We start from the raw sequence: 19,566 nt of genomic DNA, 5'->3' as shown, positions 1-19,566 counted from the left end.
GCTTGCAAGGAGCATGCGGTCTGGTAGGAGAAGCAGAAGAGTTACAAAAACAGAGAATAGAATAATGAGATGGGGGGCCGGCCCGGGGCCGAGTGGTTAAGTTCGTGTGCTCTGCTTCAGTGGCCCAGGGTCTCGTCGGTTCGGATCCTGGGCACGGACATGGCACCACTCGTCAGGCCACGCTGAGGTGGCGTCCCACATGCTACAACTAGAAGGACCCACAACTAAAAATACACAACTTTGTACCAGGGGGCTTTGGGGAGAAGCAGAAAAAAAGAGGAAGATGGGCACAGATGTTAGCTCAGGGCTAATCTTCCTCAGCAAAAAAAAAAAAAAAAAAAAAAAAAAAGTGTACAATTCATGGGCATTTTGTACAATTACAATGTTGAACAACCATCACTCCTATTTAGTTCCAGAACATTTTCATCCCCCTAAAAGGAAACCCCTTACTCATTAAATAGTCACTCCACATTCCCCGACCCCCATCTCGGGGCAACCCCTAATCTACTTGCTGTCTCTGTGGATTTGCCTGTTCTGGACATTTCACATAAATGGAACCATGTGGTCGATGACCTTGTGTGTCCGGCTTCTTTCACTCAGTGGGATGTTTTCAAGGTTCATCCATGTTGTAGCATCTATGAGAGCTTCGCTCCTTTTCACGGCTGCATAATATTCCACCGAATGGCTATACCACGTTCCGTTTATCCATTCACCTGTGGATGGGCATGTGGGTTGTTTCCACCTTTTGGCTATCATGGCTGGCGCTGACTCGAGTTTTTTAAGGCGTTTTTCTCCAGGAGGGCTGTCTTGATGGGAAATGCCCCTCCACACACCAACCTTAAAAATAGGTCTCCACTTAAAAACAGGGGAAAAAGGCCATTTGCACAGATGCCAGCATCTCCTCCAGAAAGGGAGAAGCTGCCGTTTTGAGGCTGGTTCTGGTGACCTTCCGCCTCCCACTGCTTTCCTCCTGTGGGTGTCACCGGGGTTGGAGATGCGTGGCCCGTGTGAGACTGGAAGCCCTCCCACAGGCGGGAATTCTCAGTATGTTCTGGGCACATGGTGAGCACCTGGCAAACCAGTATGTGATAGTGAAGCACAGGCACAGATCCCTCTCTGAGATTTTCTAGCCTTTTTTTTTTTTTTTTTGCTGAGGAAGATTGGTCCTCAGCTAATATCTATGCTGATCTTCCTCTGTTTTACATCGGATGCGGCCACAGTGTGGCTTGACGAGCGGTGCTAGGTCCACACCCAGGATCCAAACCTATGAACCCCAGGCCGCCAAAGCAGAGCACACAAACTCAACCACTACACCACCAGCCCAGCCCCCTTAAAAATTTTTTTAAATGAAATATTGAGCAGATATTTAAAAAAATAAAATATATATAAGATATAAAGAATAAGAACAAAATAAATATCCATGGGCCCCTCACTCAATTTAAGAAAAAACTTCCGCATCCTCTGAAGCTCCCCGGGGGCCCTTCTCCATCTCATTCCCCTCCCTTGCCCCTCAGAGGTAACCACTTTGCTAAACTTTGTGTTTGTCTTCCCCTCACTTTTAAAAGATAATCTACAATATATTTGTGTCCCTAAACTGTACCTTGTGTGGTTTTGCCCGTGTTTTGAAATTTTATAAGCACGTCTGTATTGTCGTGTGTAACTGAAAGCGACTGATTTTTCACAGCTGTATAATATTCCATTGAATAAATATATCACGATTTAACCAGTCTCTGGCAGATGAATATTTTCTTTTTCTTCTTTTTCCTTCAATCTTTGATTTTGGAATAATTTTAGGTTTCCCGGAAAGCTATACACCTCCATGGACCTCTCACCAGATTTTCTCTAACGTCAGCCTCTGACATCATCACAGCACATTTGTCAGAACCATGAAGTCGATGTTGATGACCACGATTAACTGAATTCCAGTCTTTGTTGAGATTTCACTCATTTTTCCACTGATGTCCTTTTTCTGTTCCAGGATCATCCACCCCAGGTTTTGGGGGGGCTATTACAAAGATCGCTGCTTTTGAGTATTCTCGCCCACATCTCCTGGTGCACGTGAGCAAGAGTTTCTCCAAGTCATTCCCCGGGTTTGCTGGGGCACGGGACACGTCACATCTTGAATTTTATTCAATAAGTCAGATTCGCTCTCCACTGTGACTGTCCCAATTTGACCCATTACTGGGACTGTGTGAGCTCCCCTTGCCCCACCCGAGAGAAACATTTTTAAATTTGCCAAACTGGTGATTTTTAAATTTGCCAAACTGGTGATTTTTAAATTTGCCAAACTGGTGGGTGTGACATCCATCTGTGGTTTTAATTTGCGTTGCCCCGTTATCGCAGTCACGCTCTTTTCCTATATTTCTTCTCGGACGTCGTGCCTCTTCACATCTTTTATATCACTTTCTCATTGGGGTGTCACACTCATTTCTAGCCTTTTGATATAATTTCTGAACGCTAATTCTTCGCGTCAGACGTGGCAAGTATCTTCTGCGTCTGTCCATCAAGCATCGAAAGCTTGTCAAAGGACCAAAAGATGTCAATCTATTTCAGAAGTCCTGTCCTTTAAACTCTCATCTACCCAGTGGCCAGAGTCCTCATTTCCTCCATCAAGGGGATAGACCACACTGTTGAAACCCCATATTTTTAAGTATTTGCTAAATAAATAAAGAATCCCTCCTAAATCGAAGGCAGGTGTCTAATGCCCGTCTTCGCATAACCTACAAGGCCATACATGACCCGCGCCTAGTTCACTGTCACCCATGTGGTCTCTGCTGTGCTTCCAAGCGACCCCACAACTTCCTGCCTCAGGGCCTTTGCACTTGCTCTTCCCCCAGATATTTCCTCCATGTCCCTGCTCAGTGTGACCGCACAGAGCAGCCTTTATGGATCTGTATAAAACAGCATCCTCCGACTCTCTCTATGCTCCTTCCTCGCTTTTTCTTGAAAGCATAGCCCCGTGCCTTCCCAATATATTTGCCTGTTTCCCACTAGCAGTGCGCCTTTCAGCACCAGGGACACACGTGGGTGGCCACACGGTCCTTGAAACGCGGCTGGTCTGAATCCAGATGTCCTGAGAATGTCCAACGCCCACCCGGTTTTAAGGAATCCCAAATCATGCAAAATTACCTCCCTACAAATTTTGTCTCGATTGCAGGTTGAAATAACGTTCGGGGTTAAATGATATCATTCGAGTTAATTGCACTTTTTTTTTTTTTTTTTTTTGCTTTTGAAAACAGGGCCATTTGTCAAGGTCGGAGGCGGCGGCGGCGGCCCCGGGAGGCGGGTCTCGGGTTTCCCGCGGTCCCCGCCGCCCTCGAGCCCAGACCGACCCGGAGCCGGGATCCGAATAGACCCGACGCTCCATCCGGAACAGGCGCCGGGGGCCGCACTCCAAGAGCAGAACGCGGGGCCCTGCCCCGCCCTCTCTGTTCCATCTCCCCTGCGTCGCGGGGGGTGGGGGGGTCCCGGCTTTAAAAACACCACCACCTTCCTGGGGTCTAATTTGCATTAAGAGGCACCCATTTTAAGTGTAGAATCCATATTTTTCGTAAATTCCCCCACGGTGTGCAACCATCCCCATCACCCCTTTGTGGACCGTCAGCATCCCCCGCATCAGAGCCCCTGGTGCTGGTTCACTCCGGCCCCGCCCCCCCGGGGACGCGCGAATCCACTCCCGTCTGCACCGACGTGCATGACTCAGTTTCCAAGGAGCGCATTCCACGTCTAGGCTGTTCAGTTCAGGGGTCAGACTCCTTGACCCGCCAGCATCTGGGGACCACTGCCCTTCCCGGCCTGGAGCTGGACCCCACGTGGCTCCGTGTCCCCCCGTGCCTCCCCGGCCGCACATCTCCCCACCCCCCGAAGGCAGGTGCGGGGGCTCCTCGGGGGCATGTGGGGCTGCCTCGCTCCTGCCCTCGCACCCGACATCGTGGGAGCCCGCAGCTCCGAGTGGCGCCCCCCCCCCCCGAGGGACCCCAAGATCGGCTCGGCTGCGTTCCAACGCGACCCCCCAGGAACAATGGCCAGACCCCCGAGGCCTCCCAGCCCTGCAGGGTGGTCTCCTAGGCGACGGTCCCCGACTCCCATCCGCTGCCCGGGCTCCACCTTCACACGGCCAGCCATCAACCGCCCTCCTCCCAAAATGGCCACCAACCGCCTCCTTTCCCGCCCACCGCGGGTCACCTGACCGCGCCTGGCCCCGCCCCCGTCCGCGCGGCCCCGCCCCCTCGCAGCTTCTGAGTCTGCGCGGCCGGCCGGCACGCGGCGGGAGCCCGGGGCGGCGCGAGGCGAGCTCGCGAGGCGGCTCTGGGCGGCGCGGGGGGAGGGGCCACGCACGCACGCGCGCGCTCGCGCCGGCGGGGGAGCGGGGCCGGGCTGCGCGTGCGCGCCGGGGGTGGGGCGGGGGGCCAGCAGCGGCGGCGGCTGCGGCGGCTGCAGCGGCGGCGGGGAGGCCCGCGAGGCGCGAGGCGTGAGGCCGGGCGCGCGAGCCCCCGGGGGCGGGTAAAACCCGGTTGCTGCTGCTCTTGCCCCCTTCCCTCCCTCCCTGCCCCCCACTTTCCCGCCCCTTCCTCCTCTGTTCGCCTTTTCAACCCGCCTCCGCTTCATCTTCCTTCTTGGGGGAGGGGGACGCCTCTGCCTTTCGGGGGACGCAGCAGGCGCGGCGGGCGCCCCTCGCCCCGCGTCGCGCACGCACCTCTGCACCCCAACAGCCCCGGGCCCGCTGCACCCCCGCAGCCCCTTCCCGCCTTGGAGAAGGCGCCCCTGGGGGCCCCTGGCCCGCTGCACCCCCTTTTCCTTCCTCCCCCGCCCCACCAGGCCCCAACTGCCCCCTGGCAGCTCCCCAGCTCGCGCGCGGCCCTACCCGACTCGGCGGCGTCTGCATCCCGGCCTTGCATCCGCTCCGCATCCCCTTTCCTCCTGAATCGTCGCCCCTTCGAGGACCCAGCCTGGTTTCTTTTTAGGATCTTCCAGCAAAGACGCATCCCTCCGATCGTCCTGGATGGTGCCCCTTCCCGTCTTTTTAGACCCTTCCTCTAGCAAGAAAATTCACTTTTCTTTTTCGCATCTGTCCTCCCTTCGAGATCCCTTTCCAGCAAACATCCTTTCTTCCCTCCCAGCGTCCCCCTTTTTGGAAGATCTTTGTCCTTATCCCGAACCAACTCGGTCCTCCCAGTTTCTCTCTCATCTGATAACTTATTTTTTTGGACTCTGTTCGCCAGCTTTCCAATAAGAATCGCTTTTCATCACTAGTTCCGCCTCCCTGCAAAACCCTCTAGGTTTTTTCCCAGGGGGTCGAGAAAAATAAGGAAAGAAAGAAAAAAGAACTTTCCCGTAACAGCAAAACCCTTTTTTTTTTCCCCGCCTGGATCTCCCCGGTGTAGTATTGCTTTCTTCCTTCTTCCAAAAATTGCCCGTTTCCCCCAGTTTTTCATGCCTGTGTCCTTGCGTCTTTGGGGCCCCACGTTCTGATTGCCCCTTCCTTTCCCCCACCTGCTTTCAGGGCAGAAGAAGTTGGATGAGTGTCCTGAATGTCCCACCCAGCGTACCAGGAGGGAAGATCCCGTGGTCTGACCGTCAGCTGAACCCCCCTCCCTGTGGGGCCTCAACGGGCGGCCTGGTCCCTGGAGATTCGCTCACTTGCTCTTCTGCAGGTGGGTGGCCTCCCTTTGCACTTATCCAAAGGCACCTGCTGGGTCAGGTGGATTCCTTTCTTTCTCAGAAGGGTTTCTAATGGATCCGAGAGTCTTTGTACCAATGGTAAGACCGTCCAGGTTGCTGCTTTGGGAAATCAGATAAGGAAAAAGGTTTTTTGTTTTTTTTTTTTATCATGCATGTTGATCTCTCTGGAGGAATGCAGGCGTTTGTTAGATGTGAATGTTTCACTGTTTGTCACCAAAAAAAGGGTTTTTCCTCTGTAGCTCAGGGTAATGACTTAGATACCTACAGGTAACGGCCAGAGTGTGTTGAACCCAAGATCATGTGCTCCATGTAAGTGACAACAAGAGCCGGTTGAAATAGCCGACTGGAAATGCCAGGCCACTGTTGCCAGAAGTTACCTTTTTTTTGAGAAGAGATCAGAACGCTGTCTTTATGTGAAACCTTTTGATTTTTAAATGCTGACAACGAATGGAATAAGTGTTTAAAGGTGGTGTGGGGCCCTGATAAAACATGTCTGCTGGCCTCCAGTTTGGAATTTTGGGTTTGGGGTTTCTTAACCTGCTTGGGCCCGTGCATCTATGCAGGACTTTGTTTTTTTTCTTTAAAGCAGCAGTTCTGAAACTGTTTGATCTTAGGTCTCCTTGATCCTAAGATCGTTAAGGTGATCTTAGTATATAATAAAATAAATAATAAATCATTAATCATTGAAAATGATTGAAGACCCCAGAGAGTTTTGGGGCATGGGAACGATATTTACTGATGTTTGCTGTATTAGCTATTTGAATTAATAAACTTTAAACATATTCATTAACTCTTTTAAAAATAGCAATAATAAAACCATTATCTATGAACATAATTGACATTTTTTAATTAAAACAAAACACTTAATGAGCTAGGGGCACTGTTTTACATGTTTTAGAGTCGTCTGGATTCTCATATCTGTTTGTATTCAGCCTCTTGAGAGATGTCCTGTTGCTTCTGGAAAGTTTCGCTGAGAACAAAAAAGGCAGCTCACATCTGAATATTGTTATGAAAATAGTTTTGACCTCACAGACTCCCTGAAAGACTCTTGAGGACTCCAGCGGTCCCCCCCATCCATTTCACTATGAAAACTGCTATTTGAGATTTTAATGCTTATTTGCATTTTCTGCTCAGATCAGCTTTTCGCATGAGAAGCTTTGATGTCTCTTTCTCCTTTAGTTAATTCTACGTACGAAATTTTCTAGGAAAGTACAGAAAGTATAGTCTCCTGATGCCTCCGTGTCTTTCTCTTTCCCAATATGAGCTTATTTATTTTAAGGAGTTGTTTTGCTGTTACTTTTTTTTTGGTAAGGAAGATTGGCGCTGAGCTAACATCTGTTGCCAATCTTCCTCTTTTTTTCCTTCTCCCCAAAGCGCCCCGGTGCATAGTTGTGTATTTTTAGTTGTGGGTCCTTCTAGTTGTGGCATGTGGGATGCCGCCACAGCATGGCCTGATGAGCGGTGGAGTGTCTGCACCCAGGATCTGAACCAGCGAAACCCTGGGCCACTGAAGTGGAGTGCACGAACTTAACCACTCGGCCACGGGGTTCCCCCCCCCAATATAAGCTTTAAATCTGCTCTTATTAAAAGAGCATGACTCAGATCACTGGAAATGAGTTAACCTTCTGGTTAAAATGATATTGATTACATGGCTAGAGGAGCGAGTCCTCTTTGATTGTTCGGTTTAAGAATGTAGGTGCAGCGTGCAGGGCAGGACTGTTGGTCTCACGTGTGGGGTCACAGTTCAGTTTAGTGGTTAAGTGTGAGGGCTTCAGCGTCAGACTCCCAGGGTTAAATCCGAACCCTGATTTGGGAGAAGTTACTTAACTTCTCTGGACTTTATTTATCTGATTTGTAAAGTCAGGTTAATAATGTATTAATAACACAGTGTCGCAAAGGAGTGTTGTGGGAATTAAGTGAGATGATATAGGATTGCAATGCCTGGTATAGGATAAAGCCTCAGTAAATGTTTGCTTCTGTTGTTATTATTAGCTGGCCCTGGTGGTCTAGTGGTTAAGATTTGGCGCTCTCACTACCAGGGCCCAAGTTCATTTCCCGGTCAAGGACCCATGCCACCATCTGCCTGTCAGTTGTCATACTCTGGCGGCTGCGTGTTGCCGTGACGCTGAAAGCTATGCCACCGAGATTTCAAATACCACCAGGGCCCCCCATGCTGCACAGGTTTCAGCAGAGCTTCCAGACTAGACAGAAAGACAGATTAGGAAGAAGGACCTGGCCACCCACTTCCGAAAAAAGTTGGCCATGAAAACCCTGTGAATAGAATTGAGTCTTGTCTGATGGAGGCCGGAAGGGGAGAGGATGGCGCAGAAAGACCGGGCAGGGCTCTGCTCTGCTGTCCACAGGGTCACTAGGAGTCGGAATCCATTGGACGGCACTAACAACAGATTATTATTCTAATGATGATTATTACAGGGGTCGGGCAGGAAGAGAAGTGAGGACGACGGTGGGCATTGGAGGCCACAGCCCGATCCAGAGATGGCATTTGTCCCTCACTCTATCCTACTGTTAACTATCTGCGAATATCAAATCTAATAATTTTCAAGAGAAGTCCATGTATTTAGTTGAAATCTCCTCGTTTGGTCAATTGTTGGTAACTAAGCCGGTATTTCAAGACACGGTGTAGGTCAAACACGCTAAATAAAACATCTTTGTGGAATAGGTAGACGTTCAGATTGTTCCCTCTTTTCCCTCCAAAAAATGCCAAGATAAATATTCTTTACCCAGTTGTGGACTTCCTGCCGCAGTTCAGAACCATCTGGTAGTGTAGTTTCCTGAGAGGTTGCAGCATTTCACGGGGGAGGCCCTTTGTCCTCCTCCCCACCCCGCCAGGCATGGAATGATGGGCCTTTTTTAAAAGAAAAGACTTAAAATTGCTTTGGATCCCCAGTGTTGACTTAAATTGTTTTTTAAGCTATTAAGGCTTAAATGATGATAACACAAGATGGCTCTTGCTAAAGCGTACGGCTTCCCCGCCACTGTAAAGCCACAATCAGCTTGCAATCAACTTGCAAATACGCAGCCACCAAACCAATGTGATTCAAATGACAAACGTTAGTTTAATGAGGGGGATGCTGTTTTGCTGAAGCTTAACTGCTTCTTTGAAGCAAATACTTTGCAGGCTGCCCCACCGGGCCCTTCTGGGTTTAGCAGGCCCTGGGAGATCTCAGCTCCCCCGTCCCTCTTAGTTTGAACAGCAGCGAAACCTCCGTCGGTCCCACAGTGTTTGTTGGCCTTTAGTTGAGCCCAAAGGCATCATTATGAGCTAAATCCACCAATATCCTCTTCTCATTAACGTGGGGCCGTTAAAGTAGGTTTTTTTCGGCGTTAGTGCGATTGTAAACGTATCCTGGACGTGGAAAGCAAATGGTGGTACCCCGTTACAGGCGGTAATCTGATAATCCAGATAGACTGATTTTCTTCTTGGAGGTTCTTCTCCAAACGAAAACACAAAATCGTTAAACCCTTGGGAAGAATATTTGGACTCTTGGGAATGTCTGCAGAGATTCCAGGGGACCACAAACCCTGCCCCACAGGGACTAGCAGGGAACTCTGTACGTAGAAGCTGCGAACACTTGTGGAATTGAAGTTGTCTGTTGACGGAATAGGAGCAAGTTTAATGTTGGCCCGGGGAGGGAGGTATGTTGCTTTACTATCTGGAAAAGGATGTCGATATCAAAGCACGGCCTCTGGACTTCTGGCTTGCCTGCACGAGGTCCTGACCAGACCTGAGTGTTCTGTGGACGATGAGGGGACGTTGGAAAGCAGGTGATTCTGTCTCCCGCCCCCACCCAGCACCTGTGGTGTTTTGTGGTTCAATGGGCACCCTGCCGTCTACACAGTTTGTCAGGAGTCGGTATCGTGTCGTAGGTAAGAACACAAGCTCTAAAGTCGAAATGTCCAGGTTTAAGATCTGGCTCGACTGCTTGTAAGTGTGTGACTTAAGATCCATGACCTCGCCGCTCAGAGTCCCTTTCCGTCTCTGCAGAACGGAAGTGCTAATAGAACCGAGCTCTGGGGCCTTGTGGGGAGTGCGTGAACCAAAGCATATGAAACCTGACAAGGGGGCTGTGCTTCCAGTTTTACTTTGTAAAATACCGCTTTATGTTTCTTTTAAGGAATGCCTCATTTTTTTGTCTCTAGCTTGCTTTTGTTCTCGAGAGATGAAGGAGATGGAGTCCTTCCCCCTTGGGGTCCTGAGTGACAGCAGTTCCAGCAGCACAGCAGAAGGAACTTTGGAACTGGCAGAGAAATTCATTTTGCCTCGGAATATAAACTCGTATAGTCCACACTCCTTTCTCTGCCATTTAGAATCCCAGAAAGGTCTGAGAATGCCCAGGGGTCTCAAACCTCTTTTGGTGGCCAAACCTGAACTTACAGGTTGCTCCTTGCTGTCTTTATTTATTCCATTTATTCCCCATTCCATTTAGGGTGTCGGCACAGGAATGATTTGGTTACAGGTGCTGCCCTGGACCCCCCTGGGAGTTACTTAAAATATGTTGTCTAAATCCCCCAGATTCTGAATTCTGAAACTCACTTGGGTCCCAGAGTTCTGACTCAGGATTGTGGAGCTGTAGTCAACTTTAGTCTGAGATCCTGCAGTAGGCCACAAACACACACACACACACACACACACACAGAGGTAGCCACATAATGTGACACTCAGACATGGTGGGGCAGCTGTTCTCTTACAGCTCAACATGAAAAGTTTAAAAACAGTAGAAAACAACGGCCTAGGAATCCAGGCCCAAACTCTAGTTATTCTAGAATCCACTAGATTTGTTATCAATGAGTGATCAAGCATTTATTAAATGTCTAGGTGTGGACAGAATTATTCAGAATAGCCAAAAATGGAAGCAACCCAAATGCCCATCAACAGACAAATGGATGTAGAAAATGTGGTCTATGCAGACAGTGGAATGGTATTCATCCATAAAAAGGAATGAAGTGATAGGGATATGCCTGAAAACACTCTACTTAGTGAAAAAAGCCAGATGTAGAAGGCCGCGTGTTGTTTGATCCCTTTTGTATGAAACGGATGGCCCTCTGAGTAGGCCCAACTTTATTTGTTTACATGCTTCGTAATTATAACGGGGTGACTCTGGAAGCCACGTTCTCCCTGCCACCCCGGGGTTTGTGTTGGCTGCCCGCCGTGGGTTGTAATTGTTCATTTGGGTAGTGACTTTTCCAGGCTATTTTTGTAAAGACTGTATTCTTCGTCGTGTGTGGTAAGTGGAATCTCTGTTCCGTGAGTTTGGTGGTCAGCCTGTGATGTACAGAGATGTCCTTACACACCTGGAGCAGGAAAAAAAAAAATACCCCAGTGTTTGCAGGTGGGCTGCGTGTGAGCGTTGGGACTTACCTTCAGCAGCAGTGGGCAGTTCACAGCTCTGCCCTCACCTTTGCTCAGCCTCCCCCACGCTCTAAGCTCTCCTGAGGGTGTGCCCGCCTTAGGCACACGGTCTTCTAGATTCCCCGGAATGTGTGCAAGGTTTTTTTTAATGAACTAAAGTCCACAGTTTATGTTAGGGTCCATTCACTCTTTGTGTTGTGTGGGTCTGTGGGCTTTGAGTAATGTGTAGTGTCATGTGTCTACCTTTACCGGACTATACAGAATAGTTTCACTCCCCTAAAACTCCCTTCTGTGCCTCACGCGTCATCCCTCCTCCGTACCCTCGGAACCCTGGCAACCACAGACTTTCTTATTGTCTCTGTAGTTTTGCCTTTTCCAGAATGTCGTGTGGTTGGACTCAAGCAGCATTCAGCCTTTTCACACTGGCTTCTTTCCCTCAGCAATATGCATTTAAGAATTTGCCATGTCTTTTGGTGGCTTGATAGCTCCCTGCGTTTTTTTTTTTTTTTTGAGGAAGATTAGTCCTGAGCTAACATCCACCACCAATCTTCCTCTTTTTGCTCAGGAAGATTGGCCCTGAGCTAACATCTGTGCCCATCTTCCCCTCTCTTGTATGTGGGATTCCACCACAGCATGGCTTGATGAGTGGTGCGTAGGTCCGTGCCTGGGACCCAAACCAGCGAACCTTGGGCTGCTGAAGCAGAGCACACAAACTTAACCACTATGCCACCGGGCCGGCCCCAATAGCTCCTTGCTTTTTATTGCTGAGTAATATCCTGTTGTATGGATGTACTATAGCTTGTGTATCCATTCCTCTGTTGAGGGACATCTTGTTTGCTTCCAGTTTGGGGCAGTTATGAATAAATGTGCTGTAAACGTTCGTGTGCAGCTTTTGTGTGGACGTAAGTTTTCAGCTCCCTGGGGTGGACACCCAGGAGTGCAGTGGCTGGGTCGTATGGTAAGACCATGTTTAGCTTTGTAAGAAACTGACCTTGTGGATGATTTTCAAAGCCCTTGCTCTCCAAGCATCTCACCCTCCAGCCTTTCCTCCCAGGCTTTTGGTGGCGTGTCTGCCGTTGGCCCCAACTAATACCCTTTGCCCCAGACTCTAGCAACTGTTCCATTGTCTTTAATGTTTTCAACAAGTGCCCTCCCCACAGCGGCTCTCTGCCCTCAGAGAGCTCCAAGTTAGGCAAAGTCAGGTGGAGCGCTTCATGTTGGACCTTCAGGAGCCATCCTGCAGGTCAAGACGACAACCTCAGTTCTTTGAGAACAAGGTGCTCTCTGCTCGCTCCAGGGCCGGGAGCCCACAGCAGAGGGAGCAGGGGCACCGTCTCCAAGGCGGCCGCTGTGCTGGGGGAGGGGGACGGGCAGGGCTCTCCTGCTGGGTCTCCTTTTTCTTGATAAAGTTTCGCTTGGTTGCTGTAAACCTTTGACTGTTTTCCAGAGTTCTAATAAAGTTGATTTTTTCAGTGTTTCTGTGATGGCATGGGTGGGAAGTTTTAAAATTACTAATTCAGTCTTTTAATCTATACAGACAGTCTATTTCCTCTTGAGTCAGTTTTGGTGACTTGTATCTTCCTAGGAATTTGTCCATTTTTATCTAAGTTACCCAATTTGTTGGCATGCAATTGTTTATAGTATTCCTTTATAATCCTTTTATCTTTTGTAAGGTCGTTAGTGATGTCCCCTCTTTAATTTCTTATTTTAGTAATTTGAGTCTTTCTCTCTCTCTCTCTTTTTTGGGGGGATAAATTCTGCTAGTTTAAATGTTACATAGTTTATTCCTCTTCTCTTGGTAGTTACGCTTAGCGCATTTAAAGCATCAAGTTAATCATCATCTCTTTCTTTTTTCCCAATGATTTAAAACCTATAGTAGTCTCCAAGCTGAGATCTGTGGGGTAAACTCTTAGGTCTGGAAAAGCCTGTTGTGTCAGTAAAGATCCTGTGTTGAGTTCCGGGCCGAGTCCCGGCCTCCCTCAGGCTGCAGATGGTGTCCTTCTGGTCTTCTAGCTGTTTCTGTGGGGAAGTTTGCCCTCAGGCCAGCCGGCATCCCTTCGAAGACCACCTCCCTCTTCTTTCTTGTGGCTTTTAGGATTTTCTCTTTGTCTCTAGTGTTCTGTAGTTCTCCTGGGTGTGGAGGAGTGAATTCCTTCTCATTTATCCGGCCCTGCCCTGCAATGCTGGGTCATTGTTAACCACACGCCTTCAGCAGTCGCATCTTTAAGTCTGGATTCAAGTGTTAATGATTCTGGAAAGTCTTCCACCATTATCTCGGTAAGTTCCTGTCCCTCCTGCATTCTCCCCTCTTTCCTGTTGGGACCCCTGTTCGACATACGTTAGACTTCTGCCTTTGCTTCTCCATGCGTATTTTCTCAACTGCTCCTTCATATTTTCTGTTTCTTTATCTCTCTGAGCTGAGTTCTGGGGGGATTTCCTCCGACTGCTCTGCCAGTTTGATATTTCTCTGTGCTGTTTAACCGTTCCAGTGAGTTTTTAATTTAAATGTCTTCCATTTCTAGAAGTTCTATTTGTCTTTTTTTTGTTGTTGTCTTTTTTTTAAAAAAAAAAAAAGATTGGCACCTGAGCTAACAACTGTTGCCAGTCTTTTCTTTTTTCTTTTCTTCTGCTTTTTCTCCCCAAATCCCCCTGTACATAGTTGTATATTTTAGTTGTAGGTCCTTCTAGCTGTGGCATATGGGATGCAGCCTCAAGGTGGCCTGATGAGTGGTGCCATGTCCGCGCCCAGGATCCGAACCGGCAAAACCCTGGGCCACCGAAGCAGAGCACGAGACTTTAACCACTCGGCCATGGGGCCGGCCACTTGTCTCTTTTTAAAAATGTTTGTTCTTGTCCCAGAGTGACCTTTTCTTTTCTTATACTAGGTTTTGTTGTCTCTCACTGTCCTGTTGTTTTTTCCAGTTTGTGGGATGCTTTTCTAGGCTTGTGTGCAGTTTTTCTTTCCGTTTACGTGGGTTTTCTGTGGATGGCACAGCTCTTCCAGGGTCCCAGGTCTCCATTTCCTGTGAGCTCGAGGCCCTGTGTCCTTTTCCTGTGTGTCTGTTATGACCCCAGGTCCCAGCCTCCAGGTTAATGCTCTTTAATAGGAACGTAATATGAACCATATATATAATTTAAAACTTCTTGGTAGCCACGTTAAAAGATAGAGTCAGATGAAATTCGTTTTAATAATATTTATATATTAATAATGTTCTGTTTACCCTGCTATATCCAAAATATTATCATTTCAACATGTAATCAATATGAAAACTTACTATTCTTTTTACTGAGTCTTCCAAATCCAGTGTGTGTTTCACACTCACAGCGTGTCTCAATTTGGGGCCAGTCACATGTCAAGTGCGTTCTGGCCACAAGTGACCAGTGGCCACCATATTGGACAGCAGCTCTAGGCTCTACATCTGAATCCGATTTTCCCCTTGGGCCGACTTGTGCTCACACCGCTGGGGTTGGGTTTTCTCGTTCTTACTGGCACTTGGGGTTTTACCTGTCCCGTGAACTTGGCTGCATGTTAAAAATGATCTTTTCTCATATTCCTGTATACTTACAGCTGGAGAAGGAGGTCACTTTAGTCCCCCATGTTGCCAGAAATCCTTTCATTTGTTCCTTACAACAGCCTTATGGTGGAGGCACTCTGATGAGGAAACGGGCTCGTGGAGCTGAAGGACTTGCCCAGGGTCGCATGGCTGTTCAGGGGCAGAGGACAGACCCCAGGCCTCGCTCTGTCCATCCCTCTGTGTTGCCGTCTTGTAACTTTGATGTCTCCTCGCTCGTTTTCAGGAGTTAGACGCCACCCAGGGCTCTCTCCTCCCTGACACCCTACACGGCCTTGCTCATCTGGAGAGTGCCTCTTGGCCAAGACCTGGCGCCGGAGAGCCATGGACCAGTACACCCTTGGGGACGAGGGTGCCCTTCCCTCGGAGACGCACCTCCCTTCGTTCTCCAAGAGCCAGGGGCTCAACTGCAGTGACACCCTCAACCGGGACCTGGGGCCCAGCCCACGAGACCTGCTCTATGCTGACCTGAGTAGCTCCGACCTGGACCCCAGCCTCCCAACGCCCGATGTGCCCGGCGAGGCCCTGGAGGACAACTTGGACACCCTGTCCCTGTACTCAGGGAGGGACGGCGATTCCGTGAAGCTGCTGGAGGAGTTTGCAGATCCGGAGTCCCAGACTTCCTTACAAGGTGAGGCTGTCCACGGGGTCAAGGGCCTGGCAGGCTGTTTGAAGGGTCCTGGGGCCAGCTGGGGAGTGATTCTGCGCAGACTGGTGGAGAACACTGCTCTCTTCCACAGGTGATTAGGGAGCACTTATCTTTTTTCTACCTGGGAATTGTTCCCGACTTCCTAGTCAGGGAGCCTGAACCCCCATCCTAGGGAATGAGGTTGAGGAACTTGGGCATTTGGGGCTGTTCCGATCCTGTGTGTGGCGTGGCTGAGTTTATGGGAGACTTCCCCATCCATTGCCACATCTCAGAAGCCCTCCTCACGTTTCCAGAAGGAACTGAGATCCGGTCCCTCTGCTCCTTGGTGGTCTGACCTTCCTAAGGCTCAGTGTCTTTGTTGTAAAGTGGGGGGACAATGATGCCCACTCGACCTGCCCCCCGAGTCGTAGCAGTGAGAGGCAAAGGAAGAGGTGAATGTGAAAGCACTTCACACACTGTAAAACACCGGGCAGATAATAGTTTTTTTGTTTTGTTTTTTTATTCTTTCTTCTCCCCAAATCCCCCCACTACATAGTTGTATATTTTTTAGTTGTGGGTCCTTCCAGTTGTGGCACGTGGGACACCACCTCAGCGTGGCCTGATGAGCGGTGCCACGTCCGCACCCAGGATCCGAACTGGCGAGACCCTGGGCCTCTGCAGTGGAGTGCGCAAACTTAACCACTCGGCCACGGGGCAGCCCCAGATAGTAGTTATTTTTACGAATATTGTTAGAATTAATTTCAGGCAGTCCACTGCTTCAGTTCTGAATCTTTCTCATCAGCAGTGGAGGAACGAAGGGAGAACGAATGGACTACTTAGAGACCTTGGTGACATCTTTCGGTGTGCCTTCAAGCTTCCCCCACAAGATAAATCCGATTTGTGTGTGTGTGAGGAAGATTTGCCCTGAGCTAACATCTGTGTCCGTCCTCCTCTACTTTGTGTGTGGGACGCCTCCACAGCATGGCCGACGAATGGAGCAGATCTGTGTGTGGGATCCAAGCCCACGAACCCAGGCCGCCGAAGCAGAGGCGTGGAACTTTGACCACTCAGCCACAGGGCCGGACCCCAATTTTTTGTTTTTAACCCTCTTCATGGGTTCTTGGGTAACTTGCTTACATGGGTTGACTGAGCTGGAGCTCTTCAATATTTATAATCATGCCATGCATGTGGGAGGCCCCATTTGAAATGGCCCTTCCAAACAGATATTCACTGGGACAAGCCGCTCAAGAAACGCCCTGAAGACTTGCTGAAAGGGAAAACTCCTGAGACCCTGCACACACGATATCGCTTGTCTGGAGAGTGGCTCTTGGCCAAGACCTGGCAGTGGAGACAGGGACCAGTACAGCCTTGGGGACAAGGGCGCCCTTCCCTCAGAGACGCACCTCCCTTAGTCTTCCGAGAGCCAGCTTGGCTCTCACGTTGGAACAGGGGCTAAACAGGAGATCCTAGAATCATGGGATGTCTGCAGTGTTAGACGCACCGGGCCAGTAATTAGGGTTCTGAACCCCAGTTGTAGAAATTACCTGAGAAATGCTGGTACTGCAAATCTGTGTGCCTTTTGCTGGATAGAGAAACTAGCTTTCGCTAGATTTCTATAGGGTTTGTGCCCCCCTCAAAAATGTTACAAATAGTTAACCTAGTTCAACTTTCCCTAATTTGTTTTAAACTTAAATTTTTTTCTTATGAAAAAAGGAATCCACTTAAAGTTTAACTCTTTACACTTCTTCAACTTAGAGTCAGGTCCATATCAATGCACATTAGAAAAGAAATACGTATTTATTAAAGAAAACTTAGAAAATAAAGAAAAATAATAACAAGAAAAATCCCCAGCCTGGCTCCCACACGTCAATTTTTAAAAACATGGGTAAAGCCACTCAGATAAACATGTTTCTGCACAGATGCATTAAGTGTATAATTCTCTCTGAAGTTTTTAAAACTTAGTGTGTTTGCTTTCTTATATGAAGGTAGACTTTTCAACTATCACAGTAATAGTTATTCCATCGTATTGTTAGAGCATATTCTTGCTTGTTAGACGGCTACAGTGTTTCTGTGAACAACTTTTTATATCGAGTTTTCCTCTGGATTCGTTCTTTGAACCTCTTCCTCCAAGTGGGTTTGCCATTGGAGAACACAGTTTCAGAGCTCTCATAACACTGCTGTCTGGGAAGATCGTGTGGCTTCCCAGCCATTGACTCTGCAGGCTGTTTGTCAGTGTCCTTGCCAATTGTTTGAAACAACATTTTGTTTTCTAGTTTAATAGTTGCTTTAATGGGCTTTTTTTTTCTTTTTTTGAGGAAGATGAGCCCTGAGCTAACATCTGCTGCCAATCTTCCTCTTTTTTGCTGAGGAAGACTGGCCCTGAGCTAACATCCGTGCCCATCTTCCTCTACTTTCTATGTGGGACGCCTACCACAGCATGGCTTGCCAAGTGGTGCCGTGTCCGCAGCCAGGACCTGAACTGGTGAACCCCGGGCCGCCGAAGCGGGACATGTGTGCTTAACCGCTGTGACACCGGGCTGGCCCCCTGATGGGCATTTTTAAAGTGACCTAGCAAGCCGGAGGACTTTGCTGTGAAAGAGTTCTGTTTTTCCTTGTTTAGACTGTTGGAATCCTTCGGCCGCTCGTCACAGTAATTTCTCATGTGAAGGAGATGAAGGCCAGGGAAGTTAGTGACTGATGGCCCCCGGCCAGAGGCAGAGCTGGGATGACAGTCGGGGCCTCGAGACTCCCACTTCAGGTTTCTCTCTGCTCTGTCTCTCCTGCTGTGTCTCAGCCACAGAGAATGAGCGTTTGGGGTCCTTCAGTCAGCCCCCTCCCCGTGCCCTGGCCTGTTGGATTCTCGGATCCCGCCTCTGCAGCATCCTAGATAAATGGTGACTTCTAAACTTGCCATCTCGTTAGGCAATCCCGTCCATCTTGAAGACCAGTCTAAGGGGTGGAAAAATCTTCCGAGATGCATCCATCCGTCAGATGGTTGTTGAGTGCCTCGGAGCACCGGAGCGGGCGTTACAGGGGCCGGGAAGCCAGGGTCAGCCTGCAGAGCCCTCGTGCCTGGCCCTTACGTCTCCAGGGCTGTGCAGTCAGCTTTCCTTTACTCTGTAGTCACTAAACCCGGCTCTGTGCCTCGGAGCAAGACAGAGCAGTCTGCTCCCTCTCCAACACACTGGCCCTCTCCCACCTGAACATCCCTGTCCCTTCGCCTGGTCCTCAGATGACGCGATCCCTAAAAATACCTTCCCATCGTTGTACCCATGGGATACAGCAAACATGGAAACCCAGCGACACAAGAAGAGCGAAATAAAGATGGCTCATAACCTACCAGTCAGTCCCATTCTCTCAGTTTGTTTTCGGTTCAAATTTATTTTCTGTTTTAAAGACAAGGATGATTCTGTTTTGCAACAGGCTGCATTTGTCTCACTCGGTAGTATGGCATGAACATCCTTTGATGTCACAGAATATTTTTCTACAGTTTTATCTTAAATGCTTGTGTCCTCGGCCACTGAAACCAGGATGCAGCCCCCTGTTGCCCTCTTGTCAGACATTAGGTTGTTTCTAATGTTTCTCCAGGAAAAACAGCGCTGCCATGACTCCCTTGCAGCTAATTCTTTGTACGGATCTCCGTTAATTTCCTTAATTTAAAAACCCGGAAGTGGAATTGGCTGGGAGAAAGGAGTCACACCAGGCTGGAGATGAGGTATTTCTGGATTGTCCTTCCAAGAGTGCGATGGATGTGTGGTCGTCAAGCTCCACCGCTCTCGGTCACCATGTCCTGGAAGTGCTTCCCCCTCTTGCCATCATCCAAGTGTTGCACCAGGACCGGGGGCTGCCCTGCGGGCATGGCCTGCCCAGGGTCCTTCTCTCCCTCGCTGGCCCCAAACCTTGCTTACTCTGCACTGAGGGCCGCAGGAGTTGGAGGAGGAGTTCAGGCCCACTCTTTCAGTCTGCGTGGCTCTGAGAGTTGCAGGGTGCTCCAGCCGCACCCTCGGTCTCCCCAAGTACCTGTAACCCGTGCTTTCTCGCTCTCTTTAGACCTGGGGCTCAGCGCGCTTAAGATGCCCAAAGACGCTGACAACGGAGGCAGGGCTACCTCAGGGAGCGCCCGGAAGGGACGGCGGCCGCACAGCTCCCCGCAGAACCCGCTCCTGGACTGCAGTCTGTGCGGGAAGGTGTTCAGCAGCGCCAGCTCGCTCAGCAAGCACTACCTGACGCACAGCCAGGAGAGGAAGCACGTGTGCAAGATCTGTAGCAAGGCCTTCAAGCGTCAGGACCACCTGTATGTGGGAGTCTGGGCC

General features: G+C 49.4%; 1 protein-coding gene across 4 annotated transcripts in view; it reads left to right on the top strand.

Annotated features, from left to right (window-relative positions):
* Nucleotides 1-3,701: 3,701 nt before the first annotated feature.
* The window catches only part of ZNF541 (zinc finger protein 541), a 38,320-nt gene continuing 22,455 nt past the window's right edge, over nt 3,702-19,566 (top strand). Inside the window, exons 1-4 of one of the 4 annotated variants that reach the window (XM_070223103.1) lie at nt 3,702-3,871; nt 5,509-5,654; nt 14,852-15,256; nt 19,304-19,547. In XM_070223103.1, coding sequence (XP_070079204.1) covers nt 14,950-15,256; nt 19,304-19,547 — 551 coding nt within the window. In that variant the 5' untranslated portion in view covers nt 3,702-3,871; nt 5,509-5,654; nt 14,852-14,949. Of the gene's footprint in view, nt 3,872-4,402; nt 5,379-5,503; nt 5,655-14,851; nt 15,257-19,303; nt 19,548-19,566 lie in introns of those variants that run through there. The other 3 variants (XM_023650005.2, XM_023650004.2, XM_023650006.2) reach the window with 3 other exon arrangements.

The sequence above is a fragment of the Equus caballus genome, chromosome 10, assembly GCF_041296265.1.
Source record: "Equus caballus isolate H_3958 breed thoroughbred chromosome 10, TB-T2T, whole genome shotgun sequence".
In the NCBI taxonomy this organism is placed as follows: Eukaryota; Metazoa; Chordata; class Mammalia; order Perissodactyla; family Equidae; genus Equus; species Equus caballus.
The sequence above is the reverse complement of the archived record's forward strand: the minus strand, read 5'-3'. Positions and strand labels throughout refer to the sequence as shown.